The sequence below is a fragment of the Xenopus tropicalis genome, chromosome 9, assembly GCF_000004195.4.
Source record: "Xenopus tropicalis strain Nigerian chromosome 9, UCB_Xtro_10.0, whole genome shotgun sequence".
Classification (NCBI taxonomy): domain Eukaryota; kingdom Metazoa; phylum Chordata; class Amphibia; order Anura; family Pipidae; genus Xenopus; species Xenopus tropicalis.
In genome coordinates this window covers 83,862,725-83,882,308 of record NC_030685.2, presented here as the reverse complement: position 1 = coordinate 83,882,308, position 19,584 = coordinate 83,862,725, and the positions used below count along the sequence as shown (strand labels likewise).

General features: G+C 47.9%; 2 protein-coding genes and 1 non-coding gene across 29 annotated transcripts in view; 1 reads left to right on the top strand and 2 right to left on the bottom strand.

The window, feature by feature from the left end:
* The first annotated feature begins 316 nt into the window (after positions 1-316).
* dnajb2 (DnaJ heat shock protein family (Hsp40) member B2) lies at positions 317-13,241 on the top strand. Of its 7 annotated transcripts, NM_001015737.1 has the most exon segments (11): positions 344-410; positions 3,011-3,189; positions 4,519-4,605; positions 7,037-7,146; positions 7,976-8,026; positions 8,119-8,235; positions 9,454-9,549; positions 9,638-9,737; positions 9,840-9,910; positions 11,240-11,461; positions 12,204-13,241. In NM_001015737.1, coding segments are annotated over 9 exon segments (843 nt in total). In that variant the 5' UTR covers positions 344-410; positions 3,011-3,189; positions 4,519-4,540; the 3' UTR covers positions 12,215-13,241.
* A 233-nt stretch (positions 13,242-13,474) lies between these two features.
* The window catches only part of ptprn (protein tyrosine phosphatase receptor type N), a 40,162-nt gene continuing 34,052 nt past the window's right edge, over positions 13,475-19,584 (bottom strand). The window contains exons 19-25 of one of the 21 annotated variants that reach the window (XM_031892527.1): positions 19,414-19,580; positions 18,155-18,208; positions 17,099-17,163; positions 16,906-16,979; positions 14,590-16,618; positions 14,414-14,501; positions 13,475-14,265 (exon numbers count right to left, since the gene is read on the bottom strand). In XM_031892527.1, coding sequence (XP_031748387.1) covers positions 16,547-16,618; positions 16,906-16,979; positions 17,099-17,163; positions 18,155-18,208; positions 19,414-19,580 — 432 coding nt within the window. In that variant the 3' untranslated portion in view covers positions 13,475-14,265; positions 14,414-14,501; positions 14,590-16,546. 21 annotated transcript variants of the gene reach the window in all.
* mir153-1 (microRNA mir-153-1) lies at positions 18,427-18,513 on the bottom strand. Its single transcript, NR_049591.1, has one exon. It is a non-coding gene; the product is annotated as a microRNA mir-153-1 (primary transcript).

Genomic DNA, 19,584 nt, shown 5'->3' with positions numbered 1-19,584 from the left:
GTAGCCCAAGGAGAGTAAAAACATAGATCCCCGCAATGAAACCCATTTGGTTGGTTTACTACACAGCCTTAATATATTTGCCGTACTACAACTCCCAGAATCCCCCAACAACCACCTTACAAGCTGTCGGTTACAGACTGATAACAATAGAAGCGCAGAGCAGTAAACATCACATTGACAGAGTCAGCCAATCAAAAGCAGCTTGGGAAATCCCTTTCAGAAAAGTGGGCGGAACGGCTGTCAAAATCTGCCCGTCCCTGGGCGGGGCCGCAAAGCTGATTGGTTGAGCGAGTAAAAGCACGTCTGGTATTTTCTGGATGTTTCTTGGTCAGATGAGCGTGACGTCAGGGCAGAGGTGATATAAACAGTCCGGACTCACCGGGGAGACAGCCAGTCAGAGACACCCACAGGTGGGGGTTATTAGTTATAGGGAGACAGTCAGAGACACCTACAGGTGGGTGTTATTAGTTATAGGGAGACAGCCAGTCAGAGACACCTACAGGTGGGGGTTATTAGTTATAGGGAGACAGCCAGAGACACCTACAGGTGGGGGTTATTAGTTATAGGGAGACAGTCAGAGACACCTACAGGTGGGGGTTATTAGTTATAGGGAGACAGTCAGAGACACCTACAGGTGGGTGTTATTAGTTATTGGGAGACAGTCAGAGACACCTACAGGTGGGTGTTATTAGTTATAGGGAGACAGCCAGTCAGAGACACCTACAGGTGGGTGTTATTAGTTATAGGGAGACAGCCAGTCAGAGACACCTACAGGTGGGGGTTATTAGTTATAGGGAGACAGACAGAGACACCTACAGGTGTTATTAGTTATAGGGAGACAGTCAGAGACACCTACAGGTGGGGGTTATTAGTTATAGGGAGACAGTCAGAGACACCTACAGGTGGGGTTATTAGTTATAGGGAGACAGTCAGAGACACCTACAGGTGGGGGTTATTAGTTATAGAGAGACAGTCAGAGACACCTACAGGTGGGGTTATTAGTTATAGGGAGACAGTCAGAGACACCTACAGGTGGGGGTTATTAGTTATAGGGAGACAGTCAGAGACACCTACAGGTGGGGGTTATTAGTTATAGGGAGACAGTCAGAGACACCTACAGGTGGGGGTTATTAGTTATAGGGAGACAGTCAGAGACACCTACAGGTGGGGGTTATTAGTTATAGAGAGACAGTCAGAGACACCTACAGGTGGGGTTATTAGTTATAGGGAGACAGTCAGAGACACCTACAGGTGGGGGTTATTAGTTATAGGGAGACAGTCAGAGACACCTACAGGTGGGGGTTATTAGTTATAGGGAGACAGTCAGAGACACCTACAGGTGGGGGTTATTAGTTATAGGGAGACAGCCAGTCAGACACCTACAGGTGGGGTTATTAGTTATAGGGAGACAGCCAGTCAGACACCTACAGGTGGGGTTATTAGTTATAGGGAGACAGTCAGAGACACCTACAGGTGGGGGTTATTAGTTATAGGGAGACAGTCAGAGACACCTACAGGTGGGGGTTATTAGTTATAGGGAGACAGTCAGAGACACCTACAGGTGGGGGTTATTAGTTATAGGGAGACAGCCAGTCAGACACCTACAGGTGGGGTTATTAGTTATAGGGAGACAGCCAGTCAGACACCTACAGGTGGGGTTATTAGTTATAGGGAGACAGTCAGAGACACCTACAGGTGGGGGTTATTAGTTATAGGGAGACAGTCAGAGACACCTACAGGTGGGGTTATTAGTTATAGGGAGACAGCCAGTCAGACACCTACAGGTGGGGTTATTAGTTATAGGGAGACAGTCAGAGACACCTACAGGTGGGGGTTATTAGTTATAGGGAGACAGTCAGAGACACCTACAGGTGGGGTTATTAGTTATAGGGAGACAGTCAGAGACACCTACAGGTGGGTGTTATTAGTTATAGGGAGACAGCCAGTCAGACCCACCTACAGGTGGGTGTTATTAGTTATAGGGAGACAGCCAGAGACACCTACAGGTGGGGGTTATTAGTTATAGGGAGACAGCCAGAGACAGGGTGAGTGGCACCAGAGAGACAGCCAGCCACAGGCAGGGTGAGTAACAGCAGCAGTTATAGGGAGACAGCCAGACAGAGACAGCTACATGTGGGGGTTATTAGTTATAGGGAGACAGCCAGAGACGCCTACAGGTGGGGGTTATTAGTTATAGGGAGACAGACAGAGACGCCTACAGGTGGGGGTTATTAGTTATAGGAAGACAGCCAGAGACACCTACAGGTGGGGTTATTAGTTATAGGGAGACAGACAGAGACGCCTACAGGTGGGGGTTATTAGTTTAAGGGAGACAGACAGAGACACCTACAGGTGGGGTTATTAGTTATAGGGAGACAGCCAGAGACAGGGTGAGTGGCACCAGAGAGACAGCCAGCCACAGGCAGGGTGAGTAACAGCAGCAGTTACAGGGAGACAGCCAGACAGAGACAGCTACATGTGGGGGTTATTAGTTATAGGGAGACAGACAGAGACTGGGTGAGTGTCACCAGAGAGACGGCCAGAGACACCTACAGGTGTGTGGTACCAGTTATAGGGAGACAGACAGACACCTACAGGTGGGTGTTATTAGTTATAGGGAGACAGACAGAGACAGGGTAAGTGGTACCAGAGAGACAGCCAGCCACAGGCAGGGTGAGTAACTGCAGCAGTTACAGGGAGACAGCCAGAGACAGCTACAGGCAGGAAGGGGTAAGTGGCAGCAGGGCAGACCTCCCAGGAGACAGCTGAAAGACCAGCTAGTGATTCTGGGAAATGTGGCCCTGAATCAGCTGAAGAGCTACTGAATAAAGCGGCCTGGGGAATAAATGGTTAATAGAGATCCAGTTCACCTGAGGGCGGCAGGAAAGAGCCAGTCTGCTCAGGAATTAGTATTATTATATTGTCCGTTCCTTCTCCGTCAGTCTGTCTGTCTGGCCTAGAATGACGCCTGTATGAACCACCATTCTCCCTCCCTATCCTGGACCTGTAGCTCCCCTGGGCATCAGTCCCATTCTGAAGGGCAAGTCTGGTTCCTGGGTAATGGAGTGAGTCTGGACCAATGGCCTACGCATCAATCGCCTTCCGTCTGGAATCCTTTAGCTGTACTGGTTCCGATCCATAGAGACCTCTGCTCAGCACCGGCCCTGCATATTCACTGAGCAGCAAGAGGTAAGGTGCCTGAGGGGTAACTTAATGGTCCCCGTAACGTTTGGAAATAATGGCAGATACAGTCAGGGCCCCTCTGGGACCCCCCCCCCGGGAGGTTATAGGCCATGCTTCTCCTGTACTTACACCCCTCCATCTGTGATCCATGAATAAAAGGGTTAATATGAAACCTCCCTGCACGTTGCAGCATCATTGTGACTCAGCCGTTTCGAATTTTCATGAAAGGTTGAAATCAGTTGAATGTTGTTTGTGGTTTATTAAATCAAGACAATGTTTATTCCCCCTGGTGGTTTGAGGTCCAGTTTTGTTACTAGTTACCCCACTGAATCACTTTCACTGCCCACAGATGGGAGAGGGACTGCCAGGGGTTTTTTAGTCTGTCTCTACTGATGTCTCAGATATCTCATTTCACTTTTCATTTCCATTGGGAAAAGTTCCTAAAATAGGGTGCAAATGAGATTATTCTGTGCCACGCGGGCGGGTCTGTGAGTCATGTGGCTCAGGGAAGTCCCCTAAGTCACAGGCAGTTTATTATTAGGGACCTGCACCAACGCTTATGTAGCGGCTGAATGGCGAGACTGCTCCATTTACTCACATAGAGTGTGCCCAGCGCTCTCGCCCTTCTCTACAGACAGCGTCCCATTACTGTCACTAAGGGAACTGTCACTAGGTTGCTGCACGTGACACTTCCGGAACAGCAGCTTCTGCGCTTGTGTTGGTATCAGTGTGTGCGCTGGTCTGTTCAGCACCGGAGGGGTTAATCACATTGCTTCTGCTGTTGGGTAAATCATTAACCCTTTAAAACCTATGTGTGTGTGTATGTATGTATGTATGTATAAATATATATATATATATATATATATATAATAGAAAGAGTGCCGCACACATAGGGACTTGATACAAATGTTTCGAGCACAATCTGTGCTCTTCCTCAGGTTTGTCCCTGAGGAAGAGCACAGATTGTGCTCGAAACGTTGGACTTTTTTCAATAAAACCACTTTTTCTTTTGTATCAAGTCCCTATGTGTGCGGCACTCTTTCTATTATATTTTGGTTTTTTGACCTGCACCAAGGGCATTTGGACTTGTATAGGGTGTGCTCCTCCCTGTATAATATATATATATATATATATATATATATATATATATATATATATATATAAGTCAAGCTGTTTATAGGTATATATATACATAAGTCAAGTTGTTTATAGAAATATATATATATATATATATATATATATATATACAGTCCAGTTTATCGGCACTCGCCATACACAGTCAAAAGCCTATATTTCTGTGCTATTCTATATTCATATTTACATATTTTTTTAAAGGGATATTGCGACGAATCCCGCCATGGTTGATTATTACGATATCCTCGGGGTTCCCCGAAATGCCTCTCAGGACGACATCAAACGAGCGTGAGTAGGAATCCCGGTCCCTGTGCAAATACAGAATGTGTGCTGTGGGGCTGCTGGGGGGGCCCTGTCCTGCCATGTTTGGCATATGCCCCCTTATGACCAGTGAAAGAGGGGTTTGCGATGGGGAAAATACCCCTCTATAATATAGGAATGAAGGCCACATAGAGGCTAATGGGGTTATGGAATAAAAGGTACTGAGTTTTCCCAGGAGCAGTAACTCATAGCAACCAATCAAAAGTAGTATTTACTGGTCAACATTTAAAAACCAAGCATGTTATTGGTTGCTATAGGTTACTGCTCCTGCGTGCCTTTGATTACACATTGGGGTTAGTGAGCGCTACAGTTGGCAGAGGGGGGTGGGCTGCTTTGTTCCAACTGCCATAGAACTGTGACAGGGTCCCTTCTCTGTAGTTACTAAGTCTTTAAAGGAGTTGTTCACCTTTAAGTTAACTTTGTATGGTTATAGAATGGTTATAGAATGGCCTGTTCTATTTAACTTTTCTTATAGTTTTTGATCTATTTGCCTTTTTCTTCCAACTCTTTCAAATGGGGGTCACTGACCCCGGCAGCCAAAAACCTATTGCTCTGTGAGGCTCCAGTTTTATTGTTATTGTTACTTTTTATTCCTATCTTTCTATTCAGGCCCCTCTCCTATTCATTTACCATTCTTTCATTCAAACTGCTCCCTGGTTGCTAAGGTAATTTGGACCCTAGCAACCAGATAGATGCCGCTACTCCAAATTGCTGAAGTAGTGAAATAGTGAAAGAACTACAAATAATTTAAAAATGAAGACCAATTGCAAATTGTCTCAGAATATCACTCTCTACATCCTACTAAAGGTTAACTCAAAGGTAAACATCCCCTAATTGTAAAGCTTGAGAGCACATGTAGCACAGACGTTAAAGGAGAAGTTAATTTTACAGACGAGAATTCAACATGGTGGCCACCATGGAGAAGTAGTAAGGAACAGTATGCAATAAATCTGATTCCATTCTGTTCTATTGGGGAGGTTGGTTCTGGGCCTGATGCAAATGGACTTTGGTTTCATGCCGAGCAGACTTTGCCTTTAAGGGATATATCCAGCAGGTGATTTGGTAATGTACCCATAAACCCTTGCAGAGCAGATTAGAATGTGCCCTAATTGTGGGACTCTGAGTCAGTGATGCATCTGTTTGTTGCTGAGTCACTTTCATTCATTACACAGACGGCAAAAATACCTTAGGAAGTTAATAGGGAATGCCGCCCAGAATAAGCTGATTTTGAGCGGAGTTCCCCTTTAAAGTGAAACGGCAGCCCCGAGTAGAAAGTCAGTGTTGCTGTGCCCTTGAGCAGCGCCAGTGCTTTGTATAGGGCTGTATTTGCATGCCCGCTGCACCCCACAATCTCGGGGCACAAAGAGAGTTAGTCGGCAGTTTTACTTGGGCCTGACTGGCACTATAGGTTCTGGCCAATGCCACTGCTTAGTGGGCCGGTGGGGGGCTCTGTGAATCCAAGTCCAGATTCAGTTTACACCCCAAAAACAAAAGTGTAATCAGTGAAAAGCCTTTTTGAAATCTTTTAATACCTGCCACCCTGGTTGTTCAGAGGTTAATAGTAAGGCTGCAGTATCTCCGTAATCATTCAGATTTCCTTCTCCTCCTGTAACCCACTCACCCCCTACTCAGGAATTTGCTCCTGGGCATGCTCAGTTCTTCCCAGCTCTGATAACTAAACACGCCCTCCAGTCTAGCAGCCAATGAAGAGATGGCATTGCTGGTTCCCATAGAAACTCAGCTCTAGCTGTCTGCTCCTGTTTTTTTTATTCCTAACCTCCTCTCCTGAGCTCAGCCTAACCATTAAAGTGCTCAATCCAAGCAGAACTGTTTTTGAAATGAAGTTCTGCCTGTGTGAGGCTGCATTCTGGATTAGATTTACACTGAAAAGGGTATTTGTGTGTATGCTGTTTGCAGATTTAAATGTAACTGATGATGTGTCAGAGGGAAAATGGAGGCCGACCTAGAGCTGCTATTTGTTTTAGGAAAATGTGATTGCATGCAGTACAAATGATGCCATTTGGGTGGGGGGAGATGTGCCCAACTTTTATACATGGTAGGAAAATGTAGGGCTTACATGTCCTTTAAAAGCAGATTCAGTTTAAAGCAACTGATGGTCATTCTATTCAACAAGGGCAACAACCCCATCCAAAGGGGCATATTGGGTATGCAGAAAGTATGCACCAGGAGCAGTTTGTTTGGGGTGGGGGTGCAGAATAAAATGATGGACCCTCCATGTGCCAGTTGTTCCTGTATGCCTGACCCCCATGACCCCACTCTATAATACAGCATTGGGAGTATTGGGACACCCCCAGTTTGCACATTGGTCAGGGACCCCAGCATGTTCATGTTGGCAGATTGTGGTGTTTGTGGTTGAACACTTGTGCCTCACACACAGGTATCGGAAACTGGCGCTGCGCTGGCACCCAGACAAGAACCCCGACAACAAGGAACACGCGGAGAGGAAATTTAAAGACATAGCAGAAGCCTATGAAGTTTTATCAGACGGTAAGTATTACCGTGACGGTCGCTTATATTAATATACATAGAGGTAGGTCTGTCTTACTGTATGTGCTGCTGGTTGGGGGGGGGTCTGTCTTACTGTATGTGCCGCTGATTGGCTGGTCGGGGGTCTGTCTTACTGTATGTGCCGCTGATTGGCTGGTCGGGGGTCTGTCTTACTCTATTGTGCTGCTGATTGGCTGGTTGGGGGGGTCTGTCTTACTGTATGTGCCGCTGATTGGCTGGTCGGGGGTCTGTCTTACTATATGTGCCACTGATTGGCTGGTCGGGGGTCTGTCTTACTCTATTGTGCTGCTGATTGGCTGGTTGGGGGGGGTCTGTCTTACTGTATGTGCTGCTGATTGGCTGGTCGGGGGTCTGTCTTACTGTATGTGCCACTGATTGGCTGGTTGGGGGTCTGTCTTACTCTATTGTGCTGCTGATTGGCTGGTTTGGGGGGGGTCTCTCTTACTGTATGTGCTGCTGATTGGCTAGTCGGGCAGGAAGATTCCCCTGGACAAGTACATTCAGGGGTATATTTATCATGCTGTGTAAAAAGTGGAGTGGAGCATTACTGGTGATGTTGCCCAGGGCAACCAATCAGCAATTAGATTTCAACAGTTAGCAGCCAATCAGATGCTTTGCTTTGATTTTCTATGAGCAACATCACCGGTGATGTTTTACTCCACTTTTTGCACAGCATGATAAATATACCCCTCAGTCTCCACTCAGTACTTATCCAGGTACAGAGCTCTGTACATCCCTCTGTTGGGCTGCTCTCTTTCCCATTGTCAGACATGGGACGTAGAATGTGATTTCTATATCTTTTTCCTAGGAGAAAAGCGAGAGGCGTACGACAACATGACTTCGGGTTTCTCTGACCCAGGTGAGGGATTTTCCTCCAGTTCTGAATCTGTATTCCCTACTAATGGTTTCCTGAAACTTCATGCTTCTTTTCTCCGACTCTCCTTTCCATAGGAGCATTTAGGGCCACGAGGGTCCAAAGACCTTTCGATTTTGGATTCCAGTTCCGTAGTCCAGAAGACGTGTTCCGGGACTTTTTTGGCGGGAAAGACCCCTTCCCCCACATGATTGGTAGGTCACATGTATTCTCTGCCGTGCATCCTTGTTGGGAGTAAGGGGACACTCTCAGCCAACAACGTGTTCCCTTTGTATTCCTAATACAGGTATGGGATCCTTTATCCGTAAACCCGTTATCCAGAAAGCTCCGAATTACGGAAAGCCTGTCTCCAATAGACTCCATTTTAATCAAATAATTCAGAATTTTAAAACTGATTTCCTTTTTCTCTGTAAAAATAAAACAGTACCTGTACTTGATCCCAACTAAGATATAATTACCCCTTATTGGGGCAGAACAGCCCTATTGGGTTTATTTCATGGTTAAATGATTCCCTTTTCTCTGTAATAATAAAACAGTACCTGTACTTGATCCCAACTAAGATATAATTACCCCTTATTGGGGGCAGAACAGCCCTATTGGGTTTATTTAATGGTTAAATGATTCCCTTTTCTCTGTAATAATAAAACAGTACCTGTACTTGATCCCAACTAAGATATAATTACCCCTTATTGGGGCAGAACAGCCCTATTGGGTTTAATTAATGTTTTACCGATTTTTTTAGTAGACTTAAGGTATGGAGATCCAAATTACAGAAAGACCCCTTATCCGGAATACCCTTGGTCCCGAGCATTCTGGATAATGGGTCCTATACCTGTATTTGCAGTTTTATAGGTTTATATACATGGTTTCATATACACACACGCTACGTTTCTTATGTATCTACACTATAGGGGTTATTCACCTTCAATGTCCAAATTTTATTAAACCACCAACAATGCTCTCAAAGTGTTAGAAAATCCATTTTCCATAAAAAAAGCAAAAAAGGCCACTGTAAAAACAATGTTTTATACCTGTAGAATCAGTCCCTCTCCTGTCTCTCTGATTGGTTTTCTGAAGGGATGGGAGGGGTCTTTTGGAACCTGACACACTGAGAACTTCCTGTATGCTTACATCATCACACCCGGGGGCCCACCGAGGCTCCCTCCGCGTCCCCTAACCCCCGCAGGGTCCCCCACCCGACGTTCTCACCTGAGCGTGTGTAAATTTAACATGTAAAGTTTAAGTAATTGTAATTAAAAATCTGAGCTATAAATCATATATTGCCTTCGGCATAGAGGCGGGGCAGGCAATATATGATTGACAGCTCAGATTTTGATATATTAATATATTTTAGATATATTTATATGAGCTCATAGTCTTTGCTGCTCTTCCTTTCTGTTTCCTTTCTGTAGGTGATGACGTCTTTATGTTCCCAAATCACCCCCATGGTGTTACCCATCATGCCAATTCCGTGCCCATGTTTCCATCTTCTTTTCACTTTGGCAACGGTAAGTGGGCCAGACATTACCCAAATACTGATGCTCTGTTAACCAGTTACTTACCATAACCTAATGATAATAACTACCCCTTTTACAGAATTCTCCTTTCACAGTGGAGGCCTTGGGGGGTCGAGGAATTTTTGCTCAGTGTCTACGTCAACCAAGTTTGTTAATGGCAAGAGAATAACAACTAAAAGGTGAGAGCACCCCCAAGCTTGGCCATAACCTTGTGCCAAATGCAAAATATTGGTGCTTCTTGGTGCTTCTTGCAGCTCACATTGTCTGTGTTGCCCATACAGGATCATGGAGAACGATGTAGAACGTATAGAAGTAGAAGAGGATGGGGAGCTGAAGTCCATCTTGGTTAATGGTAAGGAGATACCCCTGTGCCCCGTCTGTTGGATCGACCTTGATCTTTTGGAGCCAGAGGCAGAATAGCGGCAGTGGGAGGAGGAGAAAGAAGAATAAAGAAGTTGCCCTTTAGGCATAAAATAAAATGTCAGTGCCCTCCGTGTTCTGGCTCTGCTTTCAGCCACTGCCTATTTATATCTATAGAATGGTTATGTACATAGTTACAGCTGCGACTGAGCGGGTATTTATAGCAAAAGCGGCATTCTGTTCTCATCAACCAAGGGGAAATTCTCCAATCAGCTTTAGCCAAGGGGAAAAGGGCAATGTTATTACTGAAAGCATGACACACTGCCCATAAAATGGGAGCTACAGCTGGGTACAACAAGGAGAACAAGTGGGGTAAATGATGGAAATACAGAAGGGTGGAGAGAACAAGGCCAAGATGGTGACAGTAAGGTATGAAAGTAGGGCAAGATAACAGAAGTAGCATCAGATGGTAGGGTTGCATGGCAACAATAGGGGATCATTTTATAGTAGGAAAATATGGTGACAGAAGGGAAAGTTGGGGACAATAGGACATGATAACAAAAATAGGTCAAAATGTGAAGTAAGGCAAGATGGTGAAACTAAGACAACATGGGGATAGTAGGCTAGGATGGGGCCAGTAGAGAGTTGGAGACAGACAGTAGGGCAAGATGGAGACAGTAGGGCAAGATGGGGCCATTAGAGAGTTGGAGAGAGACAGTAGGGCAAGATGGGGCCAGTAGAGAGTTGGAGACAGACAGTAGGGCAAGATGGGGCCAGTAGAGAGTTGGAGACAGACAGTAGGGCAAGATGGGGCCAGTAGAGAGTTGGAGACAGACAGTAGGGCAAGATGGGGCCAGTAGAGAGTTGGAGAGAGACAGTAGGGCAAGATGGAGACAGTAGGGCAAGATGGTAGCAGTAAGATCAAATGGTGATAGCAAGGGATAATTGATTCAGTAGGGTTGGATGGCGGCAGTAGGGCAATATGGAGACACTAAGGAAGGTTACAACAGTAGGACAGGATGTCATATGAAAGAAAAAGGTAATTGCTGGGGGGCACCATTGCAGGGCTAGAAACACCCCTGTTCTTTATATTTGTGTCACCCAATCTGTAGCCCTACTTCTGTTTAAATACAGTTCCCAGTTCCCCCCAACAGCTAGAGGGCCAAGCAACTGACAGTTGCAGAAGCTCCCCACCTTGGATCCTGTAAGGCCAACTTGTGTGTCAGTGGCACTGCACATGCTCAGTGTGCTCTGTGCTGCTGGGAAGATTAGGGGTATTGGGAAGCCATCACACCATCAGCCATTTTGTATTCTGTTGCAGGCGTTGAGGATGATTTGGCTCTGGCAGTTGAGCTGAGCAAGAGAGAGCAGGCCTCTGTGCCCAGAGCCAGCGCCAGGACCGACGGCCCGTCGTACAATATCCAGCAGCGTTCCCCACCTGGTACACCTGTGGTGCAGGACAGAGATGATGAAGATGAAGAGCTTCAGCTCGCTATGGCCTGCAGCCTGTCTGAGTTTGAGCAATCCAGACAGCACCCAGAAGGTGTGCGGAGTAAGAAGCAACTGGGGAAAGATTCAGGGGCGAAGCAGCAAGCCAAAGGGCAATGTGGCTACAAGCCAACCCTGCAGGAAGGGGACCACCAAGGGAAGCTGGGGTCAGGAATGCAGGGGGGCTATCAGGGGGCAGCTGAGCAGATAACTGGTGAGGGAGCTGGGGGCAGAAAGGAGAGCAGTAGGGCTGAGTCTGGGGACAAAGACAACCCCAAACCTAGCAAATGCAGATGCTGCATCTTCTGATGGGTTGTGCTTAGCTCTGCCCCTGCCTGGAGGCACTGGGGTACTGCACATAAAGCCCTACTTTATGCTCACATGTGCCGGTGCCACAGGGGGTAGCGCACTGCATGCCCTAATCTGCCGCCCCTGTCTGGTCTGAAGCTTCCCACAGCGCTCTGACAATATCCTTGTGCTTTATATATACCTCAGGTATGCCTTATCTGGATACCGCTTACACATATTGCGGTGGTATTTAGTCACACCCCCCCACTACAGATTAATGTATTGCTGGTAGCTGGCAATGTACAGAGTATTTTGATTGGCTAAGGCCTGCACTATTCGCTTGCTTGCACCATGGCTTTGTCATTTTGAACTTATGTGATGCCGTTGGGTGCCCGCTGGGCTCCGCTCCTGCCCTTCGGCTCGTGTGTATATAACAATCATGTAATGCTTTGCACTGCCCCTGTGCTCCCACGCTGCCATACTGAACGACACTGTGCTTCTTTCATTAGGTGTGTTCTGAGCCCGGAGTCGCACCATTGCCCCCTGCGCCGTCTCATTGCACCATTGCCCCCTGCGCCGTCTCGTTGCACCATGCCGAGACCCAGGGGCACTTCCCTTGCTTAATCTGGATACCTTGGACTTCCAATAAATCCTTTCTATAATGCAAAAAGGGCTGGACCCGAGAATCAAACACTGTGTAACTGGACTGAGTATGTGCAGAGTGAAAATAAGTGGCGTTTGTATTGTACGGGATGCAAAAGTGTCGGCCTTGGCTTCGTTACCGGTGTGCGCCACCCATTGCCTCTGTTATGTGTAATTTATATGTTATTTATCCACACAAGTCCCCTCTACTCTTGTCCCAAACTGCACCTTTGTCTGCTGAACTGCAACTCTCACCAATCACCTCCCATTACCCCAATATTATGTGTTAGAGATCGGTTACATTACTCTTAGTAACCAAAGGGTGAGACATCTATTAGCTCATATCTAGCAGTCAATATATTTACAGGGATAGGAGTGCAGTGCTTTTCCATAATGCTGAAGGACAGGTACGGCAGTTATATTCACATTTATATATTACACTTTGTAATTAATGTACGTGGGAAAGTTGCTTATATTGACATTCTGGGGCTCATTTATAAGCACTGGGCACATTTGCCCTTTGGACAGTAACCCATGGCAACCAATCAAATGTTTGCTTTCATTGTTCAACCTGCAGCTGGCTGAAAAAAAATCATTGATAGGTTGCTGTGGGTTACTGCCCATGTACAAATTTGCCCCGTGTATAAATGAGCCCCGGCGGTCTTTATCTATTGGGCTTGTCTTGCCGACAGTCAGTGTGGCCGGCCCCATAGACAACAATGAAGCAGATTTTTTTTCCTGCTACAAAACAATAAAAACTGCAAGAATACAGTATGGGGTCTGATTGACAAGGAGAGCAGCATTTGGGGGTTAAATCATTCAATCTCATTTGTTTTATTGTTATGTGTCTCTGGATAACATGTGACCTAAGTTATTACCGTAGTAAATAAAAACAAAATTGGGAACTTTTTAATGGTAATTATTTCTCCTGGTTTGGAGGTAAAATTATGATTAATCAAATTTGGCACCAATTGTTAAATTAGAATTCTGATCTATTTGCCACCCTGTGTCCCTAGCTGACACCTTATAATGAACGCCCGCAGGGTGCCACCTTGCCAGATACCCCGTGGGTGCCTTTTCCGGTATTTCCCAGAGGCTGCCATCTTGATCGGACTGCACAAGAAGAAGGAGCCCAGTGTGCAGTTGCACAAACCCAACACAAATACTTTATTCACATCAAGATACAAAATTAAAGTCTATTAGATTTCTCTATAATGATTCTTTTTTTTTTCTCTTATTCTTTTGCCAATGTTGTCAATACAATGCATCATGGGAACAATGGAGAGTAGTAAGGCAAGGGCAGTAATGGGTTTAACTGATTGGCCCGTAACATGTAATGCTCCAGAGAGCAGGGAGGAGAGCGAGGGGATGCGGCGTGGCTGCGGCAGAGCCGGTATAGCAAGCAGTGGTGCAGGAAGAGCAAGTAATGCATGCAGTATTGATAGGAACTCTACTCGCCAGGGTGTCACGTGATCATTTCTTGTGTGGCACTGCCAGCCGGCAATACTGGCATCACCCAGCAATTCCCTTCCTCAGCTCAGATCCTCCTACACAGCATTGTGAGTCTATCACCCATCTACTCTCGGCTCTCTTCCAGTGATTGTAGCACCCACCTACGCTTAGCTCCGGGCTGCGAGTCTGTGAGTGTAGCACCCACCTACGCTTAGCTCACTTCCACGGAGCTGCAAGTCTGTGAGTGTAGCACCCACCTACGCTTAGCTCCGTGCCAAGAGTCTGTGAGTGTAGCACCCACCTACGCTTAGCTCCATGCCACGAGTCTGTGAGTGTAGCACCCACCTACGCCTAGCTCCGTGCCGCGAGTCTATGAGTGTAGCACCCACCTACGCCTAGCTCCGTGCCGCGAGTCTGTGAGTGTAGCACCCACCTACGCCTAGCTCCGTGCCGCGAGTCTGTGAGTGTAGCACCCACCTACGCCTAGCTCACTTCCACGGAGCTGCAAGTCTGTGAGTGTAGCACCCACCTACGCTTAGCTCCGGGCTGCGAGTCTGTGAGTGTAGCACCCACCTACGCTTAGCTCACTTCCACGGAGCTGCAAGTCTGTGAGTGTAGAACCCACCTACGCTTAGCTCCATGCCACGAGTCTGTGAGTGTAGCACCCACCTACGCTTAGCTCCCTGCCAAGAGTCTGTGAGTGTAGCACCCACCTACGCTTAGCTCCGGGCCAAGAGTCTATGAGTGTAGCACCCACCTACGCTTAGCTCCCTGCCAAGAGTCTGTGAGTGTAGCACCCACCTACGCTTAGCTCCGTGCCGCAAGTCTGTGAGTGTAGCGCCCACCTACGCTTAGCTCCGTGCCATGAGTCTGTGAGTGTAGCACCCACCTACGCTTAGCTCCGTGCCATGAGTCTGTGAGTGTAGCACCCACCTACGCTTAGCTCCGTGCCATGAGTCTGTGAGTGTAGCACCCACCTACGCCTAGCTCCGTGCCACGAGTCTGTGAGTGTAGCACCCACCTACGCTTAGCTCCGTGCCGCGAGTCTGTGAGTGTAGCACCCACCTACGCTTAGCTCCGTGCCACGAGTCTGTGAGTGTAGCACCCACCTACCCTTAGCTCCGTGCCACGAGTCTGTGAGTGTAGCACCCACCTACGCCTAGCTCCGTGCCGCGAGTCTGTGAGTGTAGCACCCACCTACGCCTAGCTCCATGCCGTGAGTCTGTGAGTGTAGCACCCACCTACGCCTAGCTCCGTGCCGCGAGTCTGTGAGTGTAGCACCCACCTACGCCTAGCTCTGTGCCGCGAGTCTGTGAGTGTAGCACCCACCTACACTTAGCTCCGTGCCACGAGTCTGTGAGTGTAGCACCCACCTACGCTTAGCTCCGTGCCACGAGTCTGTGAGTGTAGCACCCACCTACGCTTAGCTCCGTGCCACGAGTCTGTGAGTGTAGCACCCACCTACACTTAGCTCCGTGCCACGAGTCTATGAGTGTAGCACCCACAGCTAATATCAGATCATCCCACACAGCATTGTCCATCACCCATCTACCCGCAGGGTATTTCCACTGAGCTGTAAGTCTATAACTGTAGCACCCACCTCTTCTCAACTTAGCTGAGTTTGAGTGTAGCACCCAGCAACATTCTACCCCAAACCCCTGTGTGTCCATCACCGTAAGTCCCTCCCACACAACTGCAAGCCCTGCCCCCTCAGGTAAAGGTGCTCTGGCAGCCAGGTGATACCTACATTAGCCGACTAACAATGATTACCGCAAGTTTTCAGAACATTTCAGTTCCTTTCTCAAGGTGACCACCATTGCCATTCCCTCCTTGAGGGCCTTGAACCTTCTGTCCATACAAATATCTGACCCACTTCCACTTGGATATCCCAGTACTCAGCCTGAAAAAGGAACTGAACTCTTGACTTTCATTTCAAAAAAGGTGTTACCCCTCTACCCTGCACATTGCGTTGTCTTCTACCCTGGCTCTCTCCCATTGGTTCAACTACAGTTGCAAGTACATGAGGTTAATGCATCACTAAGGGGATCATTCACTGTATTACATACCAACTAGGCAACTACATGCCAATCCCAAGGGGGCACACACTTGAATAATCCCCTCTGATCTCTCAGCCACACCCGGTTGAAGGTATGCGATGGAGTTGCGGAAGACTTGCCTTAATGCAGCATACGCAGGAATAGTGCCGATATTTGTCTCCTCTCCCTGCACGTAGCTTGCCCATACTCTGCATTCGCTCTGCTCGCACTCCCGGACATTGGAATAGTATAAGCGTGGGCGGCTGAAGGAGCAGCTTGACGGTGGGCAGTAGAATAAAATGACTTGTGCCAATAAAATGATAGAATTATGGAAAGAAAGCACAATGCAGCGTTTATTGCGCCTCTCTGTATAAGCTGGAAATAGAATGAATGAATAATTCGGATTTCCATCATGGCCGCTTTGATTGTAATGGTGCCAAGAACAGGTGGCACGCACATCTCCTCGGTGGGCACAAGAACATGTCAGTGGATCGGATGTGGGCAATGAGGTAGCAAAGGTTTGAATGGGGGAGTGAGGAGGGGAACAGGAGCTCGATGATGAATAAGAAGGCATAGGTGGGCATGGATTGGCAGCCCTGGGTCTCTGGCATGAAGAGCATATAGTACACCGAGATGGGCGCTGTGGGGCAGGTGGAACGGCCATCTCCGTAAGGCAGGCGAAATGTCACAACACCAACTTAGGCAGTCTGAGGGCGGCGGTGCTACTGTGGCAGGGCCTTTAGGATCGCGTTGACTTCCTCCGCCACCGCCGTCAGGGCAAACTCAAACTGATCCTAAGGGAAAAAGAGAGAAAAAGGAGTCAGCTCAAGGATAGCGCTATCCAAAAATTCTAGTGCTGGGGGGGCCAGTTTGTGGGAGCTCATAGAGATCAATGCAACTGAAAATCCAAGCCCCACCCCCAGCCATGGGAAAGAGAGCAGCAGAAAACATACAATATAAAATATATATAAAATATAAAGAAGGCCCAGTGGGTGTCATGACTGATGCCCAACGTTGAGTAAAGGTTGTGTAAGAATTGTGCTTTATGTCAAATATATCTATGAACTTCCTTTGCCTTTACCTTGGTGCGCACCATGCCGGGCCTCTGGTCTCTAACATGCTCCAACGTAGCCGCAATGTCTATTTCCTTTACCCCTGGATACAGAACACGTACGTTAGGTACCACATCAGTATAAACACACAGTACAGGGACCCAAGTCTCAGCCAGTCGGAGTGCACTTGGGTCGGGCACCCCTGACACCATCAGAACTTACCTTTAGCCATACGGTTCAACACCATGTCGACAAGGATGTAGGTTCCTGTCCTTCCAGCTCCATCACTGAAATAAAACCCAGGCATTACTACTGGTTCTGGCATTGCAGAACTACCCCACATTCTTGAAGACCAGAAGATAATAAGATTTCATCAGAAAAGTCAATGCCCTTCAACAGCTCCAAACATCCTTAGCAGGTTCATTGCAAGACAATTAGAGTGTTTCATACAGGGATAGGGACAGTGGGGTCATTCCCTATAATCAGGAGACAACCAGCTCTAGGGACTCTGGGATTGTTCCATGCAATCAGGAGACAACTAGATGTGGGGTTGGGAGGAATGTTCCAACAATCAGGAAACAACTAGTAGTAGCATTAGTGGGAAAGATCCTACATTCAGGAGACAACTAGGTGTGGGGTTGGTGGGAGTGTTCCTATATTCCGGAGACCATTAGTTGTAGGACATGTTGGAAATTCCCTAAAATCTGGACACAACCGTAGGAACATAGGGAAAAATCCCTACAATTGTGGGAAAACTAGAGTAAGGACAGAAGGAAAACCTCTACAATTAGGAGACCACTAGCTATAGGGCCATTGAGAGAGTTACATGGCATCTGAAGACACACAGGTATAGCAATAGGAATGTTCTCTACAATCAACAAACAACTAATTGTATATAAGGCCAATGGGAGAATTATCTACAATCAGTAGACAACAAGTTGTAGGGACTTGAAAAACTCCTACACAATCTGGAGGCATCTAGCTGTACAGTCACTGAGAGAGCTTCAAGCAATCAGGGGACAACTTGCTATAGGGACACTGGGAATGTTCAGTGCAATAAGGAGACAATTGGCTGCAGGGACTTTGGGGACATTGGGTGTAGGGTTAGTAGGACTGTTCCTACAACCAGAAGACAAGAGGCTGTAGGGTCAATGGTAATGTCTTCTACAATCAATAGACACCTAGCTGTAAGGGGGTGTTCCCTGTTGTTTAAGGGGTGGTGGGGCGGCCAGTAATTGTATTGCTTGTATGTGATTACAGTTTTTGGAGTCAACTTACCTGCAATGTACAATAATGGGGCACGAGCGACCGCGGAACGACTTGTTCACTTTCCTGTAGAATTACAATAGGGTAGATGGTAAAACACGGCACAGGGATGACGTAAAGCATCTCAGTATGAGCTGGATACAACCCAAGATACAAGGCAAAAGCATTGACTTTGGAGACCATTGAGTCCCTCAAAGTAAGAGACCACGTGATGGATCAGATTCGAGATGGGATCGACCAGACTTTGTATAAAGCCACTGCCCCCAGAGCCAACGCGGCGCTGCCCCACCTGCCCATGATCACTTTTGTGACTATGCAACTGAGACCAAAATTACAAGCTGCAAATCACAAAAATGACAAGGGCAGCCGTGATCTCCGTGGGATCCGCCAGAGAGGAGAGAGAAGGTCCATGGGATCCAGAGAAGGAGACCCCCTGTAGCAGCTTATAGTGAGGTTGTTACTCTGGTGTATGAGCCCTGTAGGAGCCGCAGTTGGGCCACCACCCGCCTTGGGTATTTTTTCATCTTCTGAAATGATAAAGGAAGGCACGGAATCCGGGATTTGGATTCTTTCGTTTAACCCACCTTAGCGGCTGCGCCATTGGACAGGCACCCCCTAGATAATAACAAGGTTACAGACAGGGTTGGACTGGGGTATGAGAGGCCCAACAGGGCTGCTACCCTAGGGGTCCCCTCAGTGGTCCCTGCCCCCCACTGATAGCCCCTCCCCCCACGTGTGTACCTTATACTACCCCAGGCAGCAGGGGAGGAGCAGTCTGGGTAGGCGGGGTCCAGCAGGTTTTTTCCTGGTGTCATGCCCACTCCAACCCTGGTTGCTAGGGATCAGGGTCGGCCCTGCAGATGCCCCCGCCGGGCCCCACTAACCCCTATCGCTGGGCCCCCACCCAACGTCCTCCCCCAAGCACATAAATTTAACGCGTCAGGGGAGGAGCGGTCAGGCAGGGGGAGCGCCGGCAAGGGTCGGTCTGGGCCGCCAGGGCCAACTAGAGCCGGGACCCACCGGGATTTTCCCTGGTGTCCCAGGGGCCCAGTCCGACCCTGCTAGGGATGTACCGAATCAAGGATCCATGCCTCTGGTCAAACTGAATCCGAATTCTTACAATCATGTGACTTTTTGACACGGAAGTTGAAAAATTTTCGCCGCGTCAAGCTTGGCTTTCAGGTGTTTCTAGAAGAACAAACCTCCCCAAATCTCACCCTAACTGCCCCCTTCCACTTCTCCCCGGGGGGGGGTCCAGCTCCGGTACCTACCTGCGGAAGTCCAACAGGGGGCGGGTGCTGCTGGGGATGCCTTCGGCCGGCCAACTGAGGAAGTGGAACTGAGTGAGGGTGCGGGTCTCTTGGGTTTGGACGTTCTTCAGGTAAAAGCTCCGCACCAGAAAATCCTCGCACCATATGTGCTCCGACACCAGGTTGACCTTG

Excerpts from the sequence above, each read along its gene's own strand:
- dnajb2 (XM_012970387.3), top strand. The coding sequence starts at position 4,541 with ATGGTTGATTATTACGATATCCTCGGGGTTCCCCGAAATGCCTCTCAG. Across the intron at positions 9,550-9,637 it reads TTCTTTTCACTTTGGCAACG|AATTCTCCTTTCACAGTGGA; the intron begins GTAAGTGGGCCA and ends CCCCTTTTACAG. Across the intron at positions 9,911-11,239 it reads GAAGTCCATCTTGGTTAATG|GCGTTGAGGATGATTTGGCT; the intron begins GTAAGGAGATAC and ends ATTCTGTTGCAG.